The 22,283-nt window shown below is 35.7% G+C and overlaps 1 protein-coding gene across 5 annotated transcripts in view; it reads left to right on the top strand.

Moving 5' to 3' along the window:
* The window catches only part of LOC117173485 (transcriptional regulator ATRX homolog), a 241,022-nt gene that overhangs the window by 63,223 nt on the left and 155,516 nt on the right, over positions 1-22,283 (top strand). For all 5 annotated transcript variants that reach the window (XM_033362091.1, XM_033362092.1, XM_033362090.1 and 2 more), the window contains one exon: positions 9,335-9,468. In XM_033362091.1, the coding sequence (XP_033217982.1) occupies positions 9,335-9,468 (134 nt within the window). The remainder of the gene's footprint in view (positions 1-9,334; positions 9,469-22,283) is intronic.

Below are 22,283 nucleotides of genomic sequence, written 5' to 3'. Positions count from 1 at the left end.
TGGAGGAGATTATGTTGAGAAATAAAAAAAAAAAATTCTTAAAAACGTTGTTTTTCTTGGTCAGGCCGGAAACTTATCAATCCACCCTCGTATATATATTTTTTTTTAAGTTGTACCTATATTATTCAGATTCTTTTCTCGATTGCAAACAGATAAGTATGAGAGTAGAAAATGTATAAGTACAAAAGCCAGTAATGGAAAAAATGCCCATACATTTTATAATAGTTCTAAGAAAATTATGATTGCACAAGGTGAGAATTCTACGAAGATTGTATCTGAAAGCAAGCAATATTCAATAAATGCTCGCATATTGTGCAGATAAATACCATTGTAATTAATTATTCTTATAAAAGACTTATTGGGCGAATAAAACACTTTCTAATGGGGCCGTTAAAAAAAGCTATTTTACTTTTAAATTTTAACTTCAAATATTAAAATATAAAGTTTCGAATGAAAAACATGTTCCTGGGTAATTCCGTTCCCGAAAATATTAGAAGAAAGAAAAGAGCCAAAATAGAGTTAAAAAAGACCCGTCCAGGTATAAGGGGTCTACATTTTTTCAGTTCGACTCATGCAGACAGCGCACTCTCTTCACCGATCCGACTTACACTCACTTACACTGTCAAGCATACTTTCTATCGTGAAGCACTGGTTCGTGGCACTAGCGTCTCGGTTGCTGGTTCCCAAACTAAGTATTCCCCTGTCGTCTCGCTCCCCTTAGAGTGCTTCAGACTAGCCCCTGCATTTCCTCTATACCTACTCTTCCCTCTACGATTCTAGAGGCTGTATAGGGCTATGTTTTAATAAACAAAAATGATAACGCAAAATAAGACTGTAAAAAATGTCGTGCCAATTTAAATATAAAAATAAATTTATTAAATAAAGTGTTGGATAAATGTTTGACGAGTTTAGCGGCTATGGCTAGCTAGTGACTAGCTTCACCTTGTCTACACACGTGGATTTGACCAGCTATATTTCTATATTTCTTGCGTGAATAAAAATGTTATTTGGACAGTTATACCACTTTTTCAATGATAAATCCCTAATAAGTATGTCGTTTTACCACAGAAATTAGCGCATAATAACAATTAGCTGGAAAAGTATTTTAATTAATAATGGTCACAGCAAATCAATTTTACATCAAGTTGTCATTCCTCGCAATCCAACGATAACCGTGCTTAACTCGGGAGTTGAGTATAATTTGTTGTTTAATTCCAGTTTCGGGGGATGTCGGCAAATAGCTTTGGAACTAAATCGGGGAAATCGAAACCTAAGAATTCAGAGCCGCCTGAACCGTTTCCAATTGGTATATATAATGTTGCGCAATATACTCGATAGAATACTCGCCCATTCCGAGACCACATGCAACCGCTCTCACCCTATCCTCCTGAGAAACTGCGTGGGCAGGCAGGTCTAGATATGACGAAACTTCGGGTGACTAAAACGCGGTTCTGGTGTAATTAACAACCGAATTTTCCAATTTGTATATCTCTAATTATTTTATAACTAACCACTTCTACGGCTATAAACAAGCCGGCGTTGTCGTATTCTGTGTCATACGAGCCATTTTCTTCCGATCGTTTAAATTAAAAATCATTAAATGTTGCAAAATGTTCTAATTGACAGTGGTGCTCTGTGCTAATCAAGTGCACTTATCCAATGGCCTTAGCGAATTAAATGGCACATCCCACTTAAAAGGTTCACTCGATTAAACATTTGGCAACTCGGACAATTGCAACATTTTGCAGTACTTAATGGTTTTAAATAATGTTCAAAAGATTTCTTTTAGCAGTGATATTTTCAAACGTAGAAGAATAATGATTTTACTTTACCAAGTGAAAAATTGATTCCACGATACTTAGTTTTTCCCTGACTTATGTATAGTATGACCTTATCTAAAATGTAGAAACAAGCTGTAATTTCTTTAGACTTTGAAAAATGCTTTTTAGATTTTACAGCAGTTAAAAAAAACCCATACTAAATTCACAAATATTTAACAATCGTAACATCTTGCAAGAAATTTTTCTGGGTCTATAAGGAAATTATAGTTTTTTCATATCAACTTTCAAGCATTCGCAATTTTAATTTCCCTACTGAACTTTGGGCTGAATTTTCTGATACAACTACGTGCACAAAAACCGTTTGTGAAGAGTATCATTCAAAATTAAACGCTGAATTTTACACGCCTAATCCGAACATTTTCAATTTGATCAAGATTTTTGAAGAAATGCAGCTCGAAGTCTGCATCAAAATGAGGAGTGCAGCAACAAAGAAAAAATGAATCATCGAAAAAGAACAATTCCTTATCGATGCAATTTTGAGATTCTAAGTCAGATTCATAACTCGGTTTGAGTTCGTGCGTCAGATTTAACGCAAGTTTTTACCAGTTCGTTTATAAATTAATATTTTATCAACTTTAAGTAAGAAGTTGAGTTTAGTTTAAAGTGAAATAAATTGCTGAAATGTAAGAGAGGGAAATATGTAGCTAATTTCAATATATATTTCACTTTATTGAGATAATATTTCATTATTATTATATATGAACTCTAGCTGAGAAATTAATTAGATTAGTTTATTTATATTCTAGTTTCACATTGCCGACAATACATATTTCCCATCAATTTTACAACCACGCCTGCATACAAAAGTTTGTTTTGTACATTTTGCTGCCAGACCTAGGTCCACCAAAGCCTGGGTAAAATGTGAAGGAAAATTCATGGGAAATGTGAGTCCAAAGTTCGACAGCGTACGACGAGAAGAGAAGAAGGTAGTAGCATAGTAGCATGATCTTATTTTGTGTAAGATTAGCTTTAGTAAGACAAAACTTAAGATTATCTTAATGCGCGTTCGGCAATTTCCGTAATAATTATCATGTATCCGACAATCTGATTCGTTAAAAAATACTTAAATTTTGACCGTTAAAAGTCAAATAAAGATGTATTTGCATGCATGTCCAGTAGGGTGTCTCAAAAATGCTTTTTTTTTAGAGGATAACGATCCCCCAAATTTCATTTCAAATCCGAAAAAATAAATTTCGTAAATTCTTTTTTCGATTTTAACAGGTGCCGGTTTTGACTTGAAGTTTCCCATGTAAAATGCATGAGGAAAAATCACTTTTTTGAGTTTCTGGAATAACTTTTTAGGGTTTGAAAAAATGTTACGGGAAAGTATGGAGGCCTGTTGAAAATTATTCAACGAAGAATTTCATGTATCATCCATACACGGTGTCCGGAAAGGGCAAGAAAGTTTATCTGAAAACGCACAAAAATCTCGATAAGAGGTGTTCTTAGTTATTATTTTTAGAAACAAAATCCCTGAAAACGAAAATCCTAACTGATCCTTTTATCGAAATATAGACATTTTAATAAAAAATCATAATATTTTCATTTTTTTCTTTTTCATTATATAAATGTAAAAAAAAAGAAAGCAAAATAATACATATAGAAAGATGAATTTATTAAAGAATAAATATACATATAAAATATAATGTAGCTTTATATCTATATATTTACAGCTGTGGTCTGAAATACAGCGATACGCCATCGGGTGGCTAAATTTGTCATTAAAATAACGGGGTCGTTTATAAAAGGCTGTGTGCTCTTCCGGTGATATTCAGAGTAAAACGCAAAAGTAAAAGATTTTGCTCTGTTTTCGGATTTTCAAGCAAGGCTCGCAAAAACCTAGACAAATGGAATTTGTTTCAATAATTTTTTCAAATTCGCTTTTCCCTAAAAAAAGATTACTGTTGGTCTAGTGGAATATTTATTAAAATTAGTTTATTTATTTTCAATTATTTAAACAAATAGAATTTGTTTAAATAATTTCGTCTCGATTTTTTATATAAAAATTATTACTGTGGGTCTATTGAAATATTTATCAGTAATAATTAATTACTAATTATTCATTAATTTATCAGTAATATTTAGGTATTCATTTTGATTTTAAAAAAAAATCGAACAATGTTGATAAATATTCCACTGAAGAAATTTGAATAATTTTTAATAACAAAAATTATTTAAGCAAATAAAAAATTAACGAACGAATGTTAATAAATATTCCATTAGACTAATAGTAATCATTTTTAGTCGGAATAACGAATTTTCGAGTAGAAAAAATTATTTAAACAAATCCCATTTGTTTAAATAATAAAAAATTAATTAACCAATGATATTAAATATTCCTCTGGACCAATATTAATAATTTTAAGTAAAAGGTCGATTTCATGAAGAATTGACATTTTTGGTCTTAAAGGTAGTTTTCAGGTACTCGTGGGGCTCTGTTAGGGGAGTCAAACCCATATGTCTGATAGATGAAATTTTTCGTTAGATAATTCTCTACAAGCCCCCATACTTTTCCGTCACATTTTTTAAAACCCTAAAAAATTATTGTAAACAAAAAAAGTGATTTTTCGCCATGTATTTTACATAGGAAGCTTCAAGTCAAAACCGGCACCTGTTAAAATAAAAATATAAAAAATTAGGGAATTTCTTTTTTCGGATTTGGGATAAAATGGGGGGGGGGGGGGTTCGTTGCCCTGTAGCATGGAAAAAAAAATTGCCATGCATTTTTGGATCACCCTAATGTCCAGTGATGGGATAGAGCGTTCTCATTAAGCCATACAAATTTAAAAGGCCGAACCCCCGGAATATAACAATAAGGGGAAATACATTACCAGTATGGGGATGACATATTTCGGAAACGTTTTTAAAAGAAAAAAGGTAAAGTGGTGAAAGATTGTTTCGTAGTAGAGTGTAATAAATACAATGTTATGCACCCAGACACAAGATTTTTTCGGATTCCAAGAGGCGTAACTGATGAAAATAAAAGTTTGTGGGAAAATCTCGCCTTGGGCCTAGTGATCTGTCAAAAAGTGAACTTATTATATTGTCAAAGAGAAGAAGGGAATTGTTCATAAGTGTTTTGCGTTGTGGGCCTTTTAAGTGCAAGTCAGTCAGAAAATTCCCGGATTTGCGAGAACGTTTTATGAGTATTAAGTAAGAAATGTGTGCCTGTACCATGTGAGGTTATGTTTGCGAGGTTATCTTTACCATAACCGTTTTGTTTTTTTGTATCGACAATAATCTTGAATTTTCTTGCAGTTTTTTGAGACTTACATTTTCGGTATTTCTCATGGAAAATTTTTAAAATATATTTTTGTAAAAATACCACTTTTCACATTAAACTGGGAAAGAGGAATGCAATGTTAAAACCTCTTAATAATATCACTTGAGCTTTTTTAATCCTGCGGGCGTATCGCTCTTGGAATAGGCTGCTCTTAACCTCAAAATCTCAATAAAATTACATCGCATTTTACGTTAGCAATGGGATTTGACAACATAAATTGAAACTTAATGTTCAATCTCATAGAAAATAATAAGTTATAAATACAAATATTAACTTGAAACTAAAAATACTATATTGTTACACTAGTCTCACTCAGAAGCAGAAAAGTATCATTGAACAGCTTGCATTTCACTTTCATCATCAAACCAGCTTCATAAAACTTCCAGGTTTTCCAGCTTTTCCTGACCAGGAAGGCGAACTCTACGGACCAGGCATTGTAGACTGAAACGTATATCCCATGGTTCACATGTTATAATGTTCTAAAACTTTGAACGCACTTTCCCAAAATTTGCATTTTTCAAACTACAGTGCATGATTACGTGAGAAGAACTCAACGTATTGTGATAATTTTTTTGGTTTAATTCATAGAAAACGCTTTGGCGAGGTCCCGATAGTCCATTTTTGACAAGTTTCGTTTTGCTGATTTTTGACAGCTTCAAATAGGTTATGAAGAAGGGTAAATAAATGACAATTGGGAAAATGTCTGCCATTTTAAGAAAAATTAATATTTCAGAAACGTGAACAATCGGAACCTCGCTGACGTAATTGCAGTTAAAAGTGGAGGCAGGAATGGGAAGCAGAGAGGGAAGTTGACAGTAGGAGACTTGAAGAGGAGATGCAGAGGCTAGAGGAAAAATAGGGCAGCTGGAAGTGAAAAAAGAAACGGTCTTGAGAGAAGAATAAACGAAGGAGGTAAGCTGCCAGGCAGAGAAAGAAGTTAGGACATGCTGGGGTCAGCCAAGGAAATTGTCGAAGGAAGAGTGGGAGATAAAGAGAGAGAGAGAGAGAGAAGAGAGAGCGAAAAGGAAAAGGCATGTGAGAGTTCCGGGAATAAAAAAGAGAGAAGGTGAAGTGTTAAATGTGGTGGGGTGTCTTCCAGCTCACACCAAGGTAGTCGCGAAAGTATAGAGCTCGTGGAAAGTGAAGGCGGAATGATACTGCAGCTGAAATGCTGGGAGAATAAGAAGGAACTGTTGAGTGCGAATGGGAAATTGAAAAGCACGGATCTATGGTTAGAAGATGACTTGACGGAAAGGGAAGAGGAGGTCCAGGAATGGTTAAGGAAGAAGAAGAATCGAGATGTTGGGGATGGAGGTCCAGCTGCGGCAGATCAAAACGAAAGTGGGAGAGACGATCTGGCAGTGGGAGGGGTAGAAGGAAAGATGGTGGTTGCAGGAATCATGGAGAAGAAGGCGGATGAAGAGCAGGAGAAGAATAAGGGCATAAGTGAGGGAGGAGGAAGTGACTTGGGGGAGAGTTAAGATAGTAAAGGCTGCTGAGGAGCCATATTGTCTGTGTAGAAGGGTTAAAAATGTAAAAATGAAAGATCTTGTTTGGGAGTTATGGTGTTGGTTGAGTGGGAGTGGTAGGAAAAAATGTAAACACGGTTCGAAGACTTAAGAAGACTATGGGGTGAGAGATTATAAGGGCTTGGAGCTTCCTGTTCTAGGTTTAAGAATCTATGATTTATGGTTGCGTAGACAGAAAGGAGTTTGTATTGGGATTTTTGAAGACTCCAAAACCCGAAAGGGAGGAGAATAATAAAGACTTACTGAATAAATTTTCAACTAAAAGAAATTATTATTTTCTTCCAAAAAAATAACAGTTTAATTTTGAATGAAAAACGGCTCCACATTTGAAAATTTCAAAAATCTTTTTGAATTTTCTCAAAAATCTTTAGAGTTTTTATTTATATAACCTTAAAAATGATTAAGTAACCCTAAAACCATGGTTATCGTTGATGTAAATACAAAGATACATTACTACATCATACATAATTCCATATATAAATAATTAGATACGCTAATTAATGAGTGAATATGTGATAAATTTTTTATTTAAATGTAAAGCAAATCGTTCCCACAACGTAATTATTTTATTCTGCTTTGTATATAATATGTATCCAGTAAAATCTTACTGATTATTTCAATAATAAAATAATACAATTACGTCATGGAAACCTTTTGTTTAATATGTAAATAGAAAAGTTATCACATATTCATTCATAAATGAGTATATGTATTAATGTGTTACAGTACAAGTCCGATAAATTTCCAAATTCGGGGCTGTAGGGGGGAAAAATTCCAGGAATTTCGGAATTTTTGGATGCCCCCTCTAGTATCACCATATTAGGTGCGTGCATGCGTAAATCATGATCAAAATAGCACACGTAGTGGGAGAACCACAATTAGTGTGCGTGCCGTACGTGTGATGACGTTTTAATGGGAGTGTACAACTGTACACTTATCAGACAGTTATCGAACTTGTACTGTATATAGTTATGGCAGAACGTGTCTCTTATGCAAAGGTTCTTGTATGAAGTATGAATTCCAGTAAATTTGAAGCGTCCATAATTTTGCAAATGTTCCACAAAAATCTTGCTCAACAAACTAAACAACAACCAAAGCTGTGTATACAGGTCACTTATCATTATATCGTCATTAGGTTCAATTTCAGTATGTATATATTTTGATATTTTCAACCCCTTCTATGGGTAAATCGAAGATCGTAATATAACCTACGTAATCGCATCCAATTTGAAACGTAAAAATGTAAATAATAATTGCATTTCACTCGGGAGTGCCTCAAAAATACCCTGTTCATCCTAATAAGAATTATAAAAAATCTGCCCGCTGTGCCGGGACATTCTCATCGCGCGTTACGCGCGCGGCTTGTTTCGCTCTCAAGTTTGAGCGCGACTGTTGGTTTGCGTGCTTCGCGTTCGATAATATATTTTTCACGCGCTCGAAAAAATGCTGTTTGATCAAATGTTATTCTAGCTTTTGCACTATTTCGAAAAAGTTATTTTTTTATTTTTAATATAATTGCATAGCAAAAGTTTACAACAAAATAGATCATTTTCAGTTAAACAACTTTTTTCTTTTCATTTTTTTCGTCTCCTGTGTGTATAAAAATTAATACAAAATTGTAGATCGTTTTTGGGTAAACAACTTTTGTCTATTAACTTTTTTCTTACCTTCAGTCGTTTTTCAAAAAATTAAATTTTTTTCAACGTTATTTTTTACGATTAAAACAAATACAACGCGTCGCAGCAAAAAACTATAAATAGGAAATTTGAATGAGTTTCCTCTCTTTTTTTGTATGAGCAACTTTTGTCTGTTCATTTTTCCATCGCATGTTTCGTTTGTCAAAAAAATTAATGTTTTCATTTTTAATGTGTTTTACGAAGAAAATAAAGACTATATGTCCTATAAGCAAGTAATTAATAGCAAATTTGTGAATTTTTTATGTGTGCACAATTTTTTCGATTTATCTGTTGTCGTATCTTCCATAGTTCGACCGCAAAATGGAATTTCCGCCAAATAGAATTTTTAAATTCTCATTATTTTTGGTGTGATCAAAATTAGAATTTTGGATTTTACAGAAAAAATCAAAAAGTTATAATCTTGTAGGGCTTTCAAAATGCAACGTTCATCATTCTCTTACTTTTTTTATATCGTGCATTTTTTGACTTGAAATGCTCATTTTCCTTTAGTTTTTTGGAAATTGGTAAATGCTATAACTCCTTTAATTTTCTTTTTTTTTTAAAGTCATAAGGATAAATTGTTTGTCTTTTTGAGTACTTCTAATAACCGTACATAGAATTTTAAAATCTCAAAAAGTGGTCTAAAAAATATTGAAAATGCCCTAACTTTTTTAATTTTTATCCCGAATGGCTGTCTAACGAACTTGACCTTTAGCTTAGGACACTGGAAGAGTATACCAAAGGCAAATCCAATATTTGAATTCTTTGAAGTCATCATGCTAACAAACTAAAAATCTGCAAGACGCATTCGTAACACCCTATCACCCTATATTTCGGGTTCGTGAGCTCTCGAAACGTGGTCATTTGGCAATAACGGAGGGAGGGGGCTAAAATTGTACACAAATCTAATACCTTCTCTGATGAAAATGTAAAAATCCGTTAGATGCATGTCATAGTAATAAAAAATACATTTTTCTTCGATTTATTTTACCTTTTTGCTTTTAGAACTGCATAAAAAGAAATGTAAACAAGTGTATCAAACAAGCTGAGGAGGACGATTGGAAGTGTTTCGTATGTGACCCAAAACCCTTTTGGCAATTGAGAGGAGTGTGTGCAGTTATTATGTCTTCGCCAAGCAAGTAAGAATAATATTCATGCTACAACTTATAAAATGTAGGTGTAGGTACTAGAGTACTAAACTTATAAAAATAGTTACATTAATAAAGATTCTACTAAAAAGCACTAACATCAATATACATTTTTTTTATTTCTCAAACTCACACTATTTTCAAACTTTTTTAATACACCTGTGTATATATAAAAAAGTGTTGAATTACGTATCTAGACTTAAAATTATTTTTCCCTTAGGTTGCTTTACCAATAACGTATTTTTTATTTGTGCGTCAAAAATTGGCGGGATTCGGAAGTTAGCTGTTCGTTTCGATCCAACTTTCTAGATCTCTGCGGTGCTTTTGATCGGATTGGGAAATAACTAATAATAATTCTCATTATATTTTTCAAAATGTGATAAAGTTTCGCGAGGATGTAATAACATAAAAATTATGAAATAATAAAGGTGATTTTCAATTGTTGACTACGTTTGAATTACTTTCCAAGAAATACTTGTAGCTCTAATCGAAAACTCTAATTGCTTCAAATTGTTGGAATCTAAAATCCTGCTTGCACACACTTTACTAGGTAGAATTATGGCACAACCTGTTCTTCATTAACTGTATGACTTATCACGCTGTTCAAAAATATTTAAATTCAAGTTTTCAAAATTAAACCATTTTTTATTTGAATCATCCAAGAATGGGCAAGAGAGAAAATCGGTTATATCGAGAAAAATCTGTTTCGATTTACGTTTGGAACTAGTGATACAAAAGAGTACAAGCCCGCCGTACATAAGTATTTTGTTTGCTGCCGTGCGAAAGTGGTACGACATATGCGTCAACAAATTCAACCGGCCCAGGCATACCGGGCGGCAGTACATAATTAGATAACAAATATTGTTTTAAAACTGAGTTTATTGCATAAGAAATTCCTCAAAGTAAAAGTATCGTTTATTTAAATGAAAAATTAATAATTTTCGTTTGTAGGCTCTTGAGCGAAAAATCGTCTGATTCTCATTTATCTTCACCATATCTCGGGTCCAAGGTTTTTTTATGTAAAAAATTGAAAATTCGATTTTTATTCACAAGGGAAAGACTTCAAAACGTGTTAAATTGTAACCTCAACATTTTTGGACGAGCCTGTTCCAATTTGTGGGCAGTGTAATTTTGAGATTGTCAACTTCTACATGTATTTCCTCACAACTAGATAATTTTTTATAATCAGGCATGCTTGGCTTCACTTCAGGAACACTTCAATTCGGAAGTGAACTTTCGTTTTATCTTCAAATGCAGATTTTGATTTTACAGGATGTTTTTTCTACTAACAAAATTCCAATTTTGTCGGTTGTCTAGTTCTGTATTGCCACGATGTTCATTTTGTGTTTCGATAAGGCTTAACAACACCTCGAACCGTTTTCGCATTGTTTTACTTAAAATTAATTTGGTGAAAGTTAGAGTTTTTTGTTTCCATTAAAATTTAGATTTTGGCACTAACGCCTGTATGGAATGCGACCCTTATTATTAATTATTGAAAACTTTTACTCGGGCGAACCCGGTTATACATCATAGCCACGGACTAAGTCAAGTCACAGATGAGATTAGAATGTTGTAATTTAATTTAATGCAATGCTTGAAATCTCCTACGATGATGTTGTAGGTACATAATTACGAACGGCCGCGAGAGTTGGAGGTGACAACAGTCACTTCTGGATGCTTTCTTAGAGTTACCATCGGGTTATTATTTCATTCAAAACTTTTACTCGAGTGACCTCTGTTACACATCATAGCGACGGACTAAGTCAAGTGACTGATGAGATTAGAATGTTATAAGTTAATTTAATGCGATGCGACAGGTGTTTAATAAAACCGCCTTCTGAGCTGCTGCCAATACCCTACTGACTACTAAATGTTCATGATGTTCAGTGCATCTTGAATGCACATTGCCTGTAGTCGAAATTACAATGGGATGGATAGGTGCATGATTCACATTCCTCCATATAGTCTTTACTTCATGCCTTAACTCGATATACTTATCTATCTTGGTTGTATAGGTTGACTGCACATTTCGGTTAAGTGGACAAGCAATGTCGATGATGTAGACTCTTCCTAATTTTTTTTTTCTCGCATCACGATGTCAGGTCGATTGGCCTGGATTTAATGATCCGTTTGGATAGTAACATCCTAATATAAGGTGTAATCGTCGCTTCCTAAAACGGGCATTAGAATGTATGTATAGAAAGGCATCCATTCTTTTAAGAGTTTTAGGTTTAGGGCAAGTTCTTGATGTATAATTCCCGCTACATCGTTATGTCTGTGCCTATATTCTCTTTAAGCCATCACGCATATTCTTCACCTGTCATACACGTCTTGATGCAACACGTGTTTGCGATAATTCCTGGTGCTTACAACCTTGCCCTGTATCGCAATGATGAATCCTTACGTCTCTGGATATAGAAGACACTTTCTCAGCCAAATATTGGATGTCTCACTATCCATTTCATGTTGATCTAACATTTTGGGATGCTCACCGTGGATAGTTTTCTGCCTTCATTGTATATTCCTCTGCGGGTTCTGCCCTGATATTTAAGACCCCATTTGAGGACAAATTTAAGGGCGTATAGTCAAGATCCGCCTTACAGATGGTGCTGTGAAGCGCAACATTTCGTTCGTTGTTAAAATAGTCTCGCAGCTGTATAACTTGTAACTCACACCGTTTTTTGACATCTACAATGCCCCCACTCCTTATATGTCGTGGGAAAATCACCCTTTCAATCGCTGAATTTTTGTTATACATTCGGTGCTTCGTTATATTATCTTAACTATTGTATGCTGAATACCATTCGATTCAAGAATACCCAGATATTTATATGATTCGCCTGCAGCCATTGCCTCGATTTTATTTTCGATCTCGTTCTCTAAGTCTGCTGTCCCTAATTCCCCTCTGACTAAATGCACTGTTCTGCATTTGTCTAGTTCGAACTCCATGTGGATATCATTGGAAAATTGCTTTATTGAACCAGCGTACAGCTTCAGGTCCGCCATGTACAGAAGATGGGTCACTTGATGACCATTCTCATTATCATAAATTCTGAACCCATGAGACATGCTGTGTAGTGTTTTCCTCAGTGGGTTCAACGCTAAACAGAACTATAGTGCACTGAAGGAGTCTCCTTGAAATATACCTGTCCTAAAGCGTATTGATCGCTATCCTTGGTTGTCCATGATCAATATACTTGATTCTTGTACCCCAGAACCTCATCGCATGAATTAGAAAGTCTATAATGCGTGGGCAGATTTTGTCAAGTTTAAAAACTCCAAGCAAATAGTCATGCGGCACGGAACGGAACGAAACGCTTACTTGTAGTCAATGTATGACATGTGCAAGATCCTTTGATGCTTACGATCTTGAGTCATGGCAACAGCGTCTATAGTGATTAGATCTTTACAGCCTCGCGAGTGTTCAGAACATCCTTTTTGTTTTTCTGCAAGGATGTCATTCTCGTCGCTATGAGAATATACCTTATCTACAATGATAGCTGTTAGACATTTATAAATTGTTGGAAGACAGGCTATCGGTCGAAATTCAGGTGGATTTTGAGCATCCGGTTTTTTATGTAACATATACGTAGTACTTGCACCAAAAGTTGTGCACCATGTCTGGACCATGTTCCGCTTTCTCCAGTAATGCCGAGAAGGGAGATAGGGAAATGGAGTGCCGAGAATTAGGTAGAGACAATAATCAAACCAGAGATTGTGATAAAAATAATACGGCCTTTATTGCCCGATACCCGTGGCGTGGTAGGCTGGCCTTAGGTGGGTGGAAGATCCCTTTTCAAAGAGTGGTCTGAAAGGATCCTGGAAGTGTGGTGGGAAGGCTTTCCCAAGAGTGGAGAGTCAGCATGGCGACGAGAAAAAGATCGAGATCCGGACACTTGGTTGATACACTTTTTCCACTTGGTGTTCTCGAGCGCGAGCTAACACAGACTGGCGACGGGACGTTCCGTCGCTCATAACTTCTTGACTTATCGAGGGTTTGCGGCTCATTTCGGATGCGGCACAGCAACACTTTCGTGCAGGGCCGTACCGAGCTCTATTCTATGGTAACAGTTATGTTACACCCCCCTCCCCCGCTGGGACTCGGACATATACCCGAAATTTCCTTAATGTCGTTGTCCAATGCCGGTACAGTCTCGAAAAAAAAGGTTCTTCTCTTGAGGTTTGCCCTAATAGTTTTAAATCTATTCAGTAGTTATGTTTCGGTTTTCTAATGAGTAAATCTGTCTAGTTGAGTCTGGAGTTGTAAAGTTTCGCTAAATTTACATTATTTTTCGTTGGAAAAAAAGATTATGTTGTATATGGACTAATTCAACTGCTAATTTTTCTGGATGTTATTGTATTTCTTTACAGTTGTCCCTAGTTTTGTGCTGGAAGTTCCTGGTCTCTCAATGTTTTTCCGTATCTGATCCTCCTTAATGATTATCTTCTTTCTGAAACAAATATAAAAAGAGAAGCGAAACACTTGTCCGTGTAGTCGCTTGTCGTGTAAATTTCTTCTTTTTTTTTGGAGTTGATTGTCCTTTAAGTCTGTTTTTTTTCTTGTGTTGAGTTACTGTTGTTTCATTAATTTACAAAAAATTTCTATCACATTTAAGCCGTGTAATTTAGTTTATTAAAAAATAGTCAGAGTACTTTGTTTCCTGTTATAAGATTTTAAATTCTGCGTTTTGCTGTTCGTACTTTGGTATTTTCTTTTTTCTGAAAGGTAAAGTTCTGTTCTATCTAATTTTGTTCTTAAGATCTAATGAGTCACATTATTAAGGTTTTATTGAGTCAGTTTTTGAGCTTGGGTTCAGCTGTTGTTATTAATGTTATTGAAATGCTTTGAAATTCTATTTCACTTTTGTTTTCGAAAATTTTTCTTAGGGACTATAGTGGTTCTAATTCGCGACCTAAGAGTGAATTGGGTGGGCGAATTTTTGCTAGTGTTTATTGCAAACTGTAAATCATCTATATGTTCGTCCCAGGTTGAGTGATCGTTATCTAGGTAGGTTTGAATAATTTGTTTGATTGTTCTATTATAACGTTTTGTTGGGCTGGCTTGGGGGTAATATTTAGGTTTTTTTAGTGTGCCTAATACCGAATTTTTCTGTTAAGTCTCTGAGTGTTTTATTGACAAATTTCGTGCCATTATCTGTGCGAAAAATCCGTGGTGTTCCCCAACGCGAAGAGACATGTTTGTGGAATTCTGACTCTATTGTGCTCCCACTAGCTTTTATAATTGGGATTATTTCGACCCATTTTCTAAAAAGGTCCACAAGAACTAAAATGTATTGATTTCTTTTTCTTTTTAGAACTTGGCAGCGAACCCATGATATCAGCTGCTACTATGTTCCATTGTTCTTCGATTACCCTTTTTCCTATGAGCCCTATCTTAATTTCGTTACTTGGTTTTACTCTTGGACAAGTCTGGCAATTTTTGACGTATTTGATCACGTCCGAATATGCCCCTGGCCATAAGTAATCTTCAGAAATTTTCGCGTAAGTTTTCTCTGAGCCTAAATGACCTGTCTTGAGTTTCTTCGTGGTCCTCCCGTAAAACTTGAACGTCTGAAGCTTTAGGGTACGACTAATTTCCAAGGGTTTGAGTCTGGTAATAGAATAGATTTGAGTGGGTAATTTCGTAAAAATAGAGTTGCGAATCTCTGATTCGCCAATTTTCATATTCTACTGGTCTTTTTCTAACTTGTCTGATTTTGGTAGAGTACCAGTTATCTGTTTTGTCGTCTACTGCTTTTGATTTTTCTACGCTACAAGCTAACGAAAATGCTACGTTTTTGGCTGATTTTGCTGATTTCGACAGAGCATCAGGGACGCAATTTGAACTACCTTTACGATATATGACTTCGTAGTCATTATCTAGTAGATAGATAGATAAACGTTTATTTTTCGGCCTGATGGGCTTAAAAAATTGACTTGCTTACACTTCCATTTTTGTACAGAATTTTCTTACAACTACGTCTTACAAAGTACCATCCATCCACAGCTTATAACTAATCCGCTCGCTCCTATAGCCTAACGTCGCATTACTAGCCTGTCTCCGCGGCTAACACCTAATACTTAACTACTATTTATAATATTTACATTTCTCTTACATCTACTTCCTCTTCTATTTACAATCTTTCCTTCTCCATTCTTTTTCTCCTTCCTTCTCTTCTTCCCTATCTTACCCAACACCCCCTTCACCCATGCTACTGTCCTTTTGTTACCCCTTTCATGCAACAATACCTCCATGCTTATCCCCCTTCTTTACCACCTCTTCACATTCCTCCAACCAATGCTCCAATTTTCCATCCCCCTTCCCGCACAATTCACACATTCTCTTCTCTCTAGAAAGCCAGAACCTATTACACTTCTCCATGTAACCGCACCTCATTCTCGCTGTAAGTTCCTGACTTCCTTGCTCTCCTTTCTTACACAAATATTGCGCTCTCTCCCTTATAATCTTCCTCGTGCATTCTGCTAACTTCATCCATCTGCAATCCATTCGTTCTAAAATATCTTTCCCTTTCCACCTCTATCTTTGCACCACTTCGTCTGTTCTCCTTCTCCCACCAACACTCTCTAACCAATTGACTTCCCCCCTCCCCCTCAAAAAATTTCTCATATTTACATGCTCGACTCCTTGTTATAATCCCTAAACTCGTTCTTGCTGTCTCCCTCCTGATAATATAGTTCGGCGTATTCCTTGCCAACCCCAGTATCCACTTTATATACCTCTCCTGTACCCTATTTACCTCCTCACTTACTTTCCAACCCCACACCTCCACTCCGTATAATAAAACACTCATCACTAGTGAATCAAACAATTTCATTCTTCTTTCGAAATCATCTGCGAGCAATCTCTTCCCCAGCCCCCACACCTGCCTCATCACATTTGCCCTTCTCACTCTTTTATATGACCATCCACTCCCCCATTTCTTCGAAACAGGAAGCCCAGGTACACAAACTCTTTCACCTCCTGTATCGCTTTTCCCTTCCACTTCCACTCCCCTCCCCCGTCTCTCCCACCTCCTTTCCTGAACACCATAACCTTCGACTTGTCCGGATTTAACTCTAACCTATTTTTGTCCAAGTATCGTCTCAGCCTCTTCATCATCTCCTTTAAAGCCTCTTCGCTCTTTGCCAACAGCACTATGTCATCTGCATATGCGAATGACCATATCCTGACTCCTCCTACCCTAACTCCTCCTCCCACTCCGGCCGCTAGCTTACTTTCCATATCCGCGATTAAAATTGCAAAAAGCATTGGGCTAAGCGGGCCCCCTTGCCTCAACCCCCTATCCATCCAGAATCTCTCAGAGATTCCCTCCCCTCCCCTCATCCTATCTTTCGTCTCCTCATATACCACCCTTACCCTCTCGATCAGGCCCCTCTTCACTCCCCTCTCTTCCTTTGCCTACCACAACCTCCCCCTATGCACTGACGGGAACGCGCTCTTATATCTACAAAAAACGCGTACACTTTGGCACCATTTTTGGTTAATTCGATCAACCCCTCTCTCCATCCTCTTGGGAATCCCTCCATACTTTTTTCACTACCCCCTTCAGCCTCTGCCTTACCTCTTGTGTGCCAAACAGCCACGCTTCGTTCTCTACCCCTTCATTATCTAGTAACTCTAATGCCCCTTTGGCTAATCGGTCAGTTGGGTTTTTTAGGGTATGAAGCCACTTTAATGCTAAGTGGTCCGTAATTACTTTGAAGCTGTAACCTTCGAGATATGGCCTGACTTTTCTAATGGCCCAAACCACGGCAAGGCACTCTTTTTCTGATGCAGAGTACCGAGATTCGGCGCCGTTTGAACTTTTACTCGCGTAAGCGATTACGTAATTTACGCCGTCGATTGTTTGCGTAAGTACGGCTCCCAACTCTGTGTTACTCGGGTCAGTTTGGAGTTAAAAGGGTTATGTGAAATCTGGACATGTCAAAACTGGCGCAGATGTTAAAAGGTCTGTAATTCTTTGGAATGCATCATCCTGTTCTAATCCCCAATCCCACGTTTTATCTTTTTTAAGTAATCTGTTCATTGGCTCTATTATTTAGGCAAAGTGTGGAATGAATTCTCTTTACCAACTGGCCATCTCTATCATGCACTGTAATTGTTTAATATATGTAGGTTTAGGAAATTTTAATATTGGTTGAATTTTTTCGTCGTCTATTTGGAGTTCTTTGTCGTTAACTTTAAAACCTAAATATTTAATTTTTGAGCAGCCGAATTCACATTTGTTCAGATTGATTGTTAAGTTTGCCTGCAAACTTAACAATCAATGTTTATTTGATTTAATACAATATTTTAAGTATTTTAAATGCTCGTCAAAATTTTGAGTAACTATAACAATGTCATCTAAATAACAAAAAACGTTTGGTTTCAAGTCTGGAGTGGTAACTTTGTCTATAAGTCTCTGGAAAGTGGCTGGAGCATTGGTCAAACCAAATGGCATCCTTTTAAATTGATACATGCCCTTTCCAGGGACTGTGAATGCTGTAATTGGTTTTGAACTTTCTTCTAATGGGATTCGTAAATAAGCTAGTTTTAAATCGATTTTCGAAATGAAGCCTGCTGATCTTAAAGTGTCCAATGTTTCTGTCATGAGTGGGATCGGGTTGAGGTCTTTTTTGTAATATTATTAACCTTTCTGAAATCTAAACAGAATCTATAATCTTTCCCAGGTTTTTTGATCATATCACTATAGGATTTGACCAATCATGACAAGAGGGTTCTAGTATGTCCCGTTCTAATAATTTGTCTACTGTTTCGTAAATTATTTCCTTTATTTTAGAGCTTACGTGGTAACATCGCTGTTTAATTGGATCGTGGCCCTTGTACGTAAGTTTTATGTTGCTTTAGATGAGTTTCCCTATGTGCTTTTCCGGAGTCAATTTTAATTTTTTTCTCAAGGAGTTTTTCTAATTGGGATTGTTGGTTTTCGTTAAACTCAACAATACCTTCACAAATTTCGGCTGAAGCATTATCTTGTTTATGGATTTTCCTAAGCTATCTGTAATATTATTCAATTTAAGCGCCTTATTTTTAAAAGAAACACATGGATTTCTATTACCGCTTTCTAATATCTCATGGGCTTTTTGAGATTCAGTTTTTGGTTCTTTGAGATTTGTAACTTCGTTATTTTGCCAAAGATTACAATCGCTATTTTTATATTGTTTCTCGTGTTTGCTATGATAATAAATTTTTCTGCAATTATTTTTCGAACACTTTCCTAATTCTAGGTTTACCTAAATTAAGTGAGTCTTTTGTACTTGAGTCGTCGCTAGTGTCATAGACGGGGATGCTCTCGAAGGGTTGGCATTTGTTGCTAGTGGGGATACTTTTTGAGCTGGGTATATCCTTCGTAGGCTTTGTTGCAGGAATTTGGGAGTTTTATATTTTTAGGGGTTGGTTAGAATTGATAGATGCTAGGGGAATTTCGCTGTCCGGTAACCTGGAACTACTATTTGTATGCTCTCTAGTACTTTTGAGTTTAATGCTACATTTCTACTTTTTTTGGCTTTAATGTCAGGTTTAATTTCTATTTTGTTTTCCGTTATAGGGAGGGATAGCGAGTTTGGATATGTTTCAATAGGATAGCAGGTGGGACGACCCCCTGGTAACCACCAAGTTTCTGAGGGATAGCTTAGGGTCATCCGTAGGGTTTTTAGCTTGTCTGTGCCTAAAATACGCACTGGTTTAAATTTTGGGACTAACCTGATTATTATGTGCTCTTTGCGATTGTTGATCATAATTGGGATTACTACCTGACCAATTATGTCAACTGTTTCGCCCTTCGCAACCATCAATTTTCGCGAGACTGGTTTAAAAATAAAAAATTTTGAATTCTGGATTTTTTCCAGCAATTCCTTGCCAGCGTATCAATGTGTGGCACCAGCATCGACTAAAATTAGAAATAAACTACCTTCAGCCTTTGCCATTAGATGAAAACGTGTTTCCGTCATAAGGATTTAATGGATATCTTGTTCTATTGTTTTGGAATCTAGGCTGGAAATGTGACTGGAATCTCTATTGCAAGTTTCATTGAAATCTAGGTCTGAAATATTGTTGATATTTGTTTAAAGTAATTTTTCACTGGGATTAGGTTCTTATAAAAATACTTAATTATAAAACCTGCATTTCTTAAATTTTTAGATTGGTAAACGTTTCGACCACGGATAGGGGTGTCCTCCTTAGTGCCAGATATAAGATTGAAACATATAAGATTTAAATGAAATTAAAATTAAAAGTTTGGCATTCAGTATTTGGTAAAAAAATGTGTTTTTATGCATAAACTTAGTATTTATATGTCGTGCAGCTCCTCTCTCTCTCCTTCTCGATCGAGAGAGGAGCGCCTGCCTCGAGAGAGGAGTTTCACAACATATAAATACTAAATTTATGCATGAAAACACTTGTTTTTTACCAAATACTGAATGCCAAACATTTAATTTTAATTTCATTTCAATCGTATATGTTTGAATCTTATATCTGGCACTGAGAAGGATTCCTATCCGTGGTAGAAACGTTTGCCAATCTAATAATTTAATAAATGCATGTTTTATAATTAAGTATTTTCATAAGACCCTAATGCCAATGAAAAATTTCTTCAAACAAATTGAATAATTGGGTCACTTAAATCTGACATCATTCAAAAAACCAGTAAAGATGTCACTGAACAATTGTTGATATTGATTTGAAAAATGTAGGGATGGAAAACTAAATAGTGAAAATAGAAATCGATTTTTTTGCCCTGATTATTTTGGTTTCCGCTTTGGTTATCATTTCGATCATTTTGATTTTCCCTAAAATATGTATTATTATCTGAATTATTTTTATTCCCGTTACCGTTATTGCGCTTTTTTCGTTTTTATCTTCAATTTTTGTTTCTTTTATTTGTAAAACTTGCCCTCTAGTTTTCGACTTGGCTAACTTAGTTTCCCATTCTTTGCCTAAATCTTCTAATTGTTCAAACGTTTCAAAATCATTACGCTTTATATACATTTTATATTCAATTCTGATATTTTCGTAAGTTCTGCACTATTTCCATTCGCGGCTTTTTCTAGGATATAGTTTTGTAAATAGTTTCCTAATTTCTGCCAGGTAAGAGTGGATGTCTTGAGTCCTTTTTGGTTACAACATTTTATTTTTTGCCTAATTTTTTCAGAAAATCGCTCCTCGATATACGCGTTTTTTAAATCCTCGGTAAAATCCGATAACCATCGCCAAGAATTTTTATTTATTTCGCACCAATCTTTTGCATCTTCGACCAATAGTGCGTCTAAGTTTTCTAAGATGTCTCGATCATTCATCTTATAACGCCTTTTTAATCTTTAATTCTTCCAGTCTAGAGTGTCTGTTTAATCTGTTACTTGTTGTCGAAAGTCGTTCTCTAAATAGTCTTTCTCTTTGTTAATTCATAAATTCGTTGAACTCTGCGCTTTTTACAGGTTCGTCTGTTTCTAAAACGAATTTTGTGTTGTTTTCTCAAATGAATCCCGTTCAAAAGTTTCGTTATCTATTTGTCTCATATTATTTATTTGTATTGGCGCGCCTATTGTTGGTAAATTGTCGTTATCCCAAAAGAATGTATTTTTTGTAGTTTGAGTTGTTTCACTTGTCTTGCCTGAATTAATCTATCTTGGTTTGACCTGTCTTGACTCACTGTGTATTCTGTTTTTTATCGCAAAACCCCTACCACGGCCTATTGACCTACTTGTTGTTTTAGGTATAGTGACAGTGTTTTTAGGTGACATTACTTCTATGTTTCGGATTATTGGTCTTCTTGTGACCTTGGTTAAATCCGCGTTTTTGGTGGAAAGTGCAGCGGCACCTTCCAGCTCTAAACTATCATGGTCGCTTTCCATGCTGGTGGGGTTAGTCATTACCTTGACTGTTCCCGATCTGAGATTCATTTGATTTTCATTTATTTTAAATTTGTATAAATGTGACACCCTATAATTCATTCCTACAAGCGGTTTCTATTTCATTTTCATTTCGATGAGAATATTCGAGTTTATTTTGGAATATTTTAATGAAGATTGTAATTAAATAGCAAATTGTCGCAGAGTTCGAAAATGTGTTTGTTTTTATTCTCTGACCCTTTGTTTATGATATACGTCCCGTGACCTTACTTCGACTCGCGAGTATTGCTGACGGCACGTGCGAACTTGTTTGCGCGCTTGGAAGTTTCGTCAAGTCAGGCGCTTGGAATATTCATTAAAAATAAAAATGAATGTTTTTCTTTTCAGGTTTCATCTTTCCTTATTATAATATTTTATTTTCTAATTTTGGTTTCCGAAAACTGACTTCAAACTTTAGTAATATTATTTTTAGACCCAGTTTTATTCTTTTTCAAACTTGGATTGATAGTGTCGGTTTTTGGTTCAATCTAAACTAATAGCTAATTTGACTTGTCATTTTAATCCATATGCGTAATATTTCTTAAACATTTCATGGCTAATAAGAACGAACAATGCAAAATATAATGGCAAATCACATAAAAATCATAAAATACAAGTATATGAAAGCATATTACAATACATGTAAATCACACCAATATATATTCGGTTTTGACTCCTCTAGAATCAAACCGAAGGGCCTATGACAAAGCCACCGAACGCGTTCTCAGGTTGCGGATAGAGGGTCCCTGGACCAAGGGTTTCTGCCGAATATGGTTACAAAAATAAATAAGCAGTCACGGACAATTGTCCAGGGGTGGTCCCGAAGGAATTAACCCCCAAGCGGAGGTGTGAAAATCGTGCCGAAAGCTGAATGGCACCTGGGTGAGGTGTCTAGAACG

The sequence above is a fragment of the Belonocnema kinseyi genome, chromosome 5 (genome assembly GCF_010883055.1).
Source record: "Belonocnema kinseyi isolate 2016_QV_RU_SX_M_011 chromosome 5, B_treatae_v1, whole genome shotgun sequence".
In the NCBI taxonomy this organism is placed as follows: domain Eukaryota; kingdom Metazoa; phylum Arthropoda; class Insecta; order Hymenoptera; family Cynipidae; genus Belonocnema; species Belonocnema kinseyi.
Note: the sequence above shows the minus strand (reverse complement) of the source record. Positions and strands in the feature narration are given on the sequence as shown.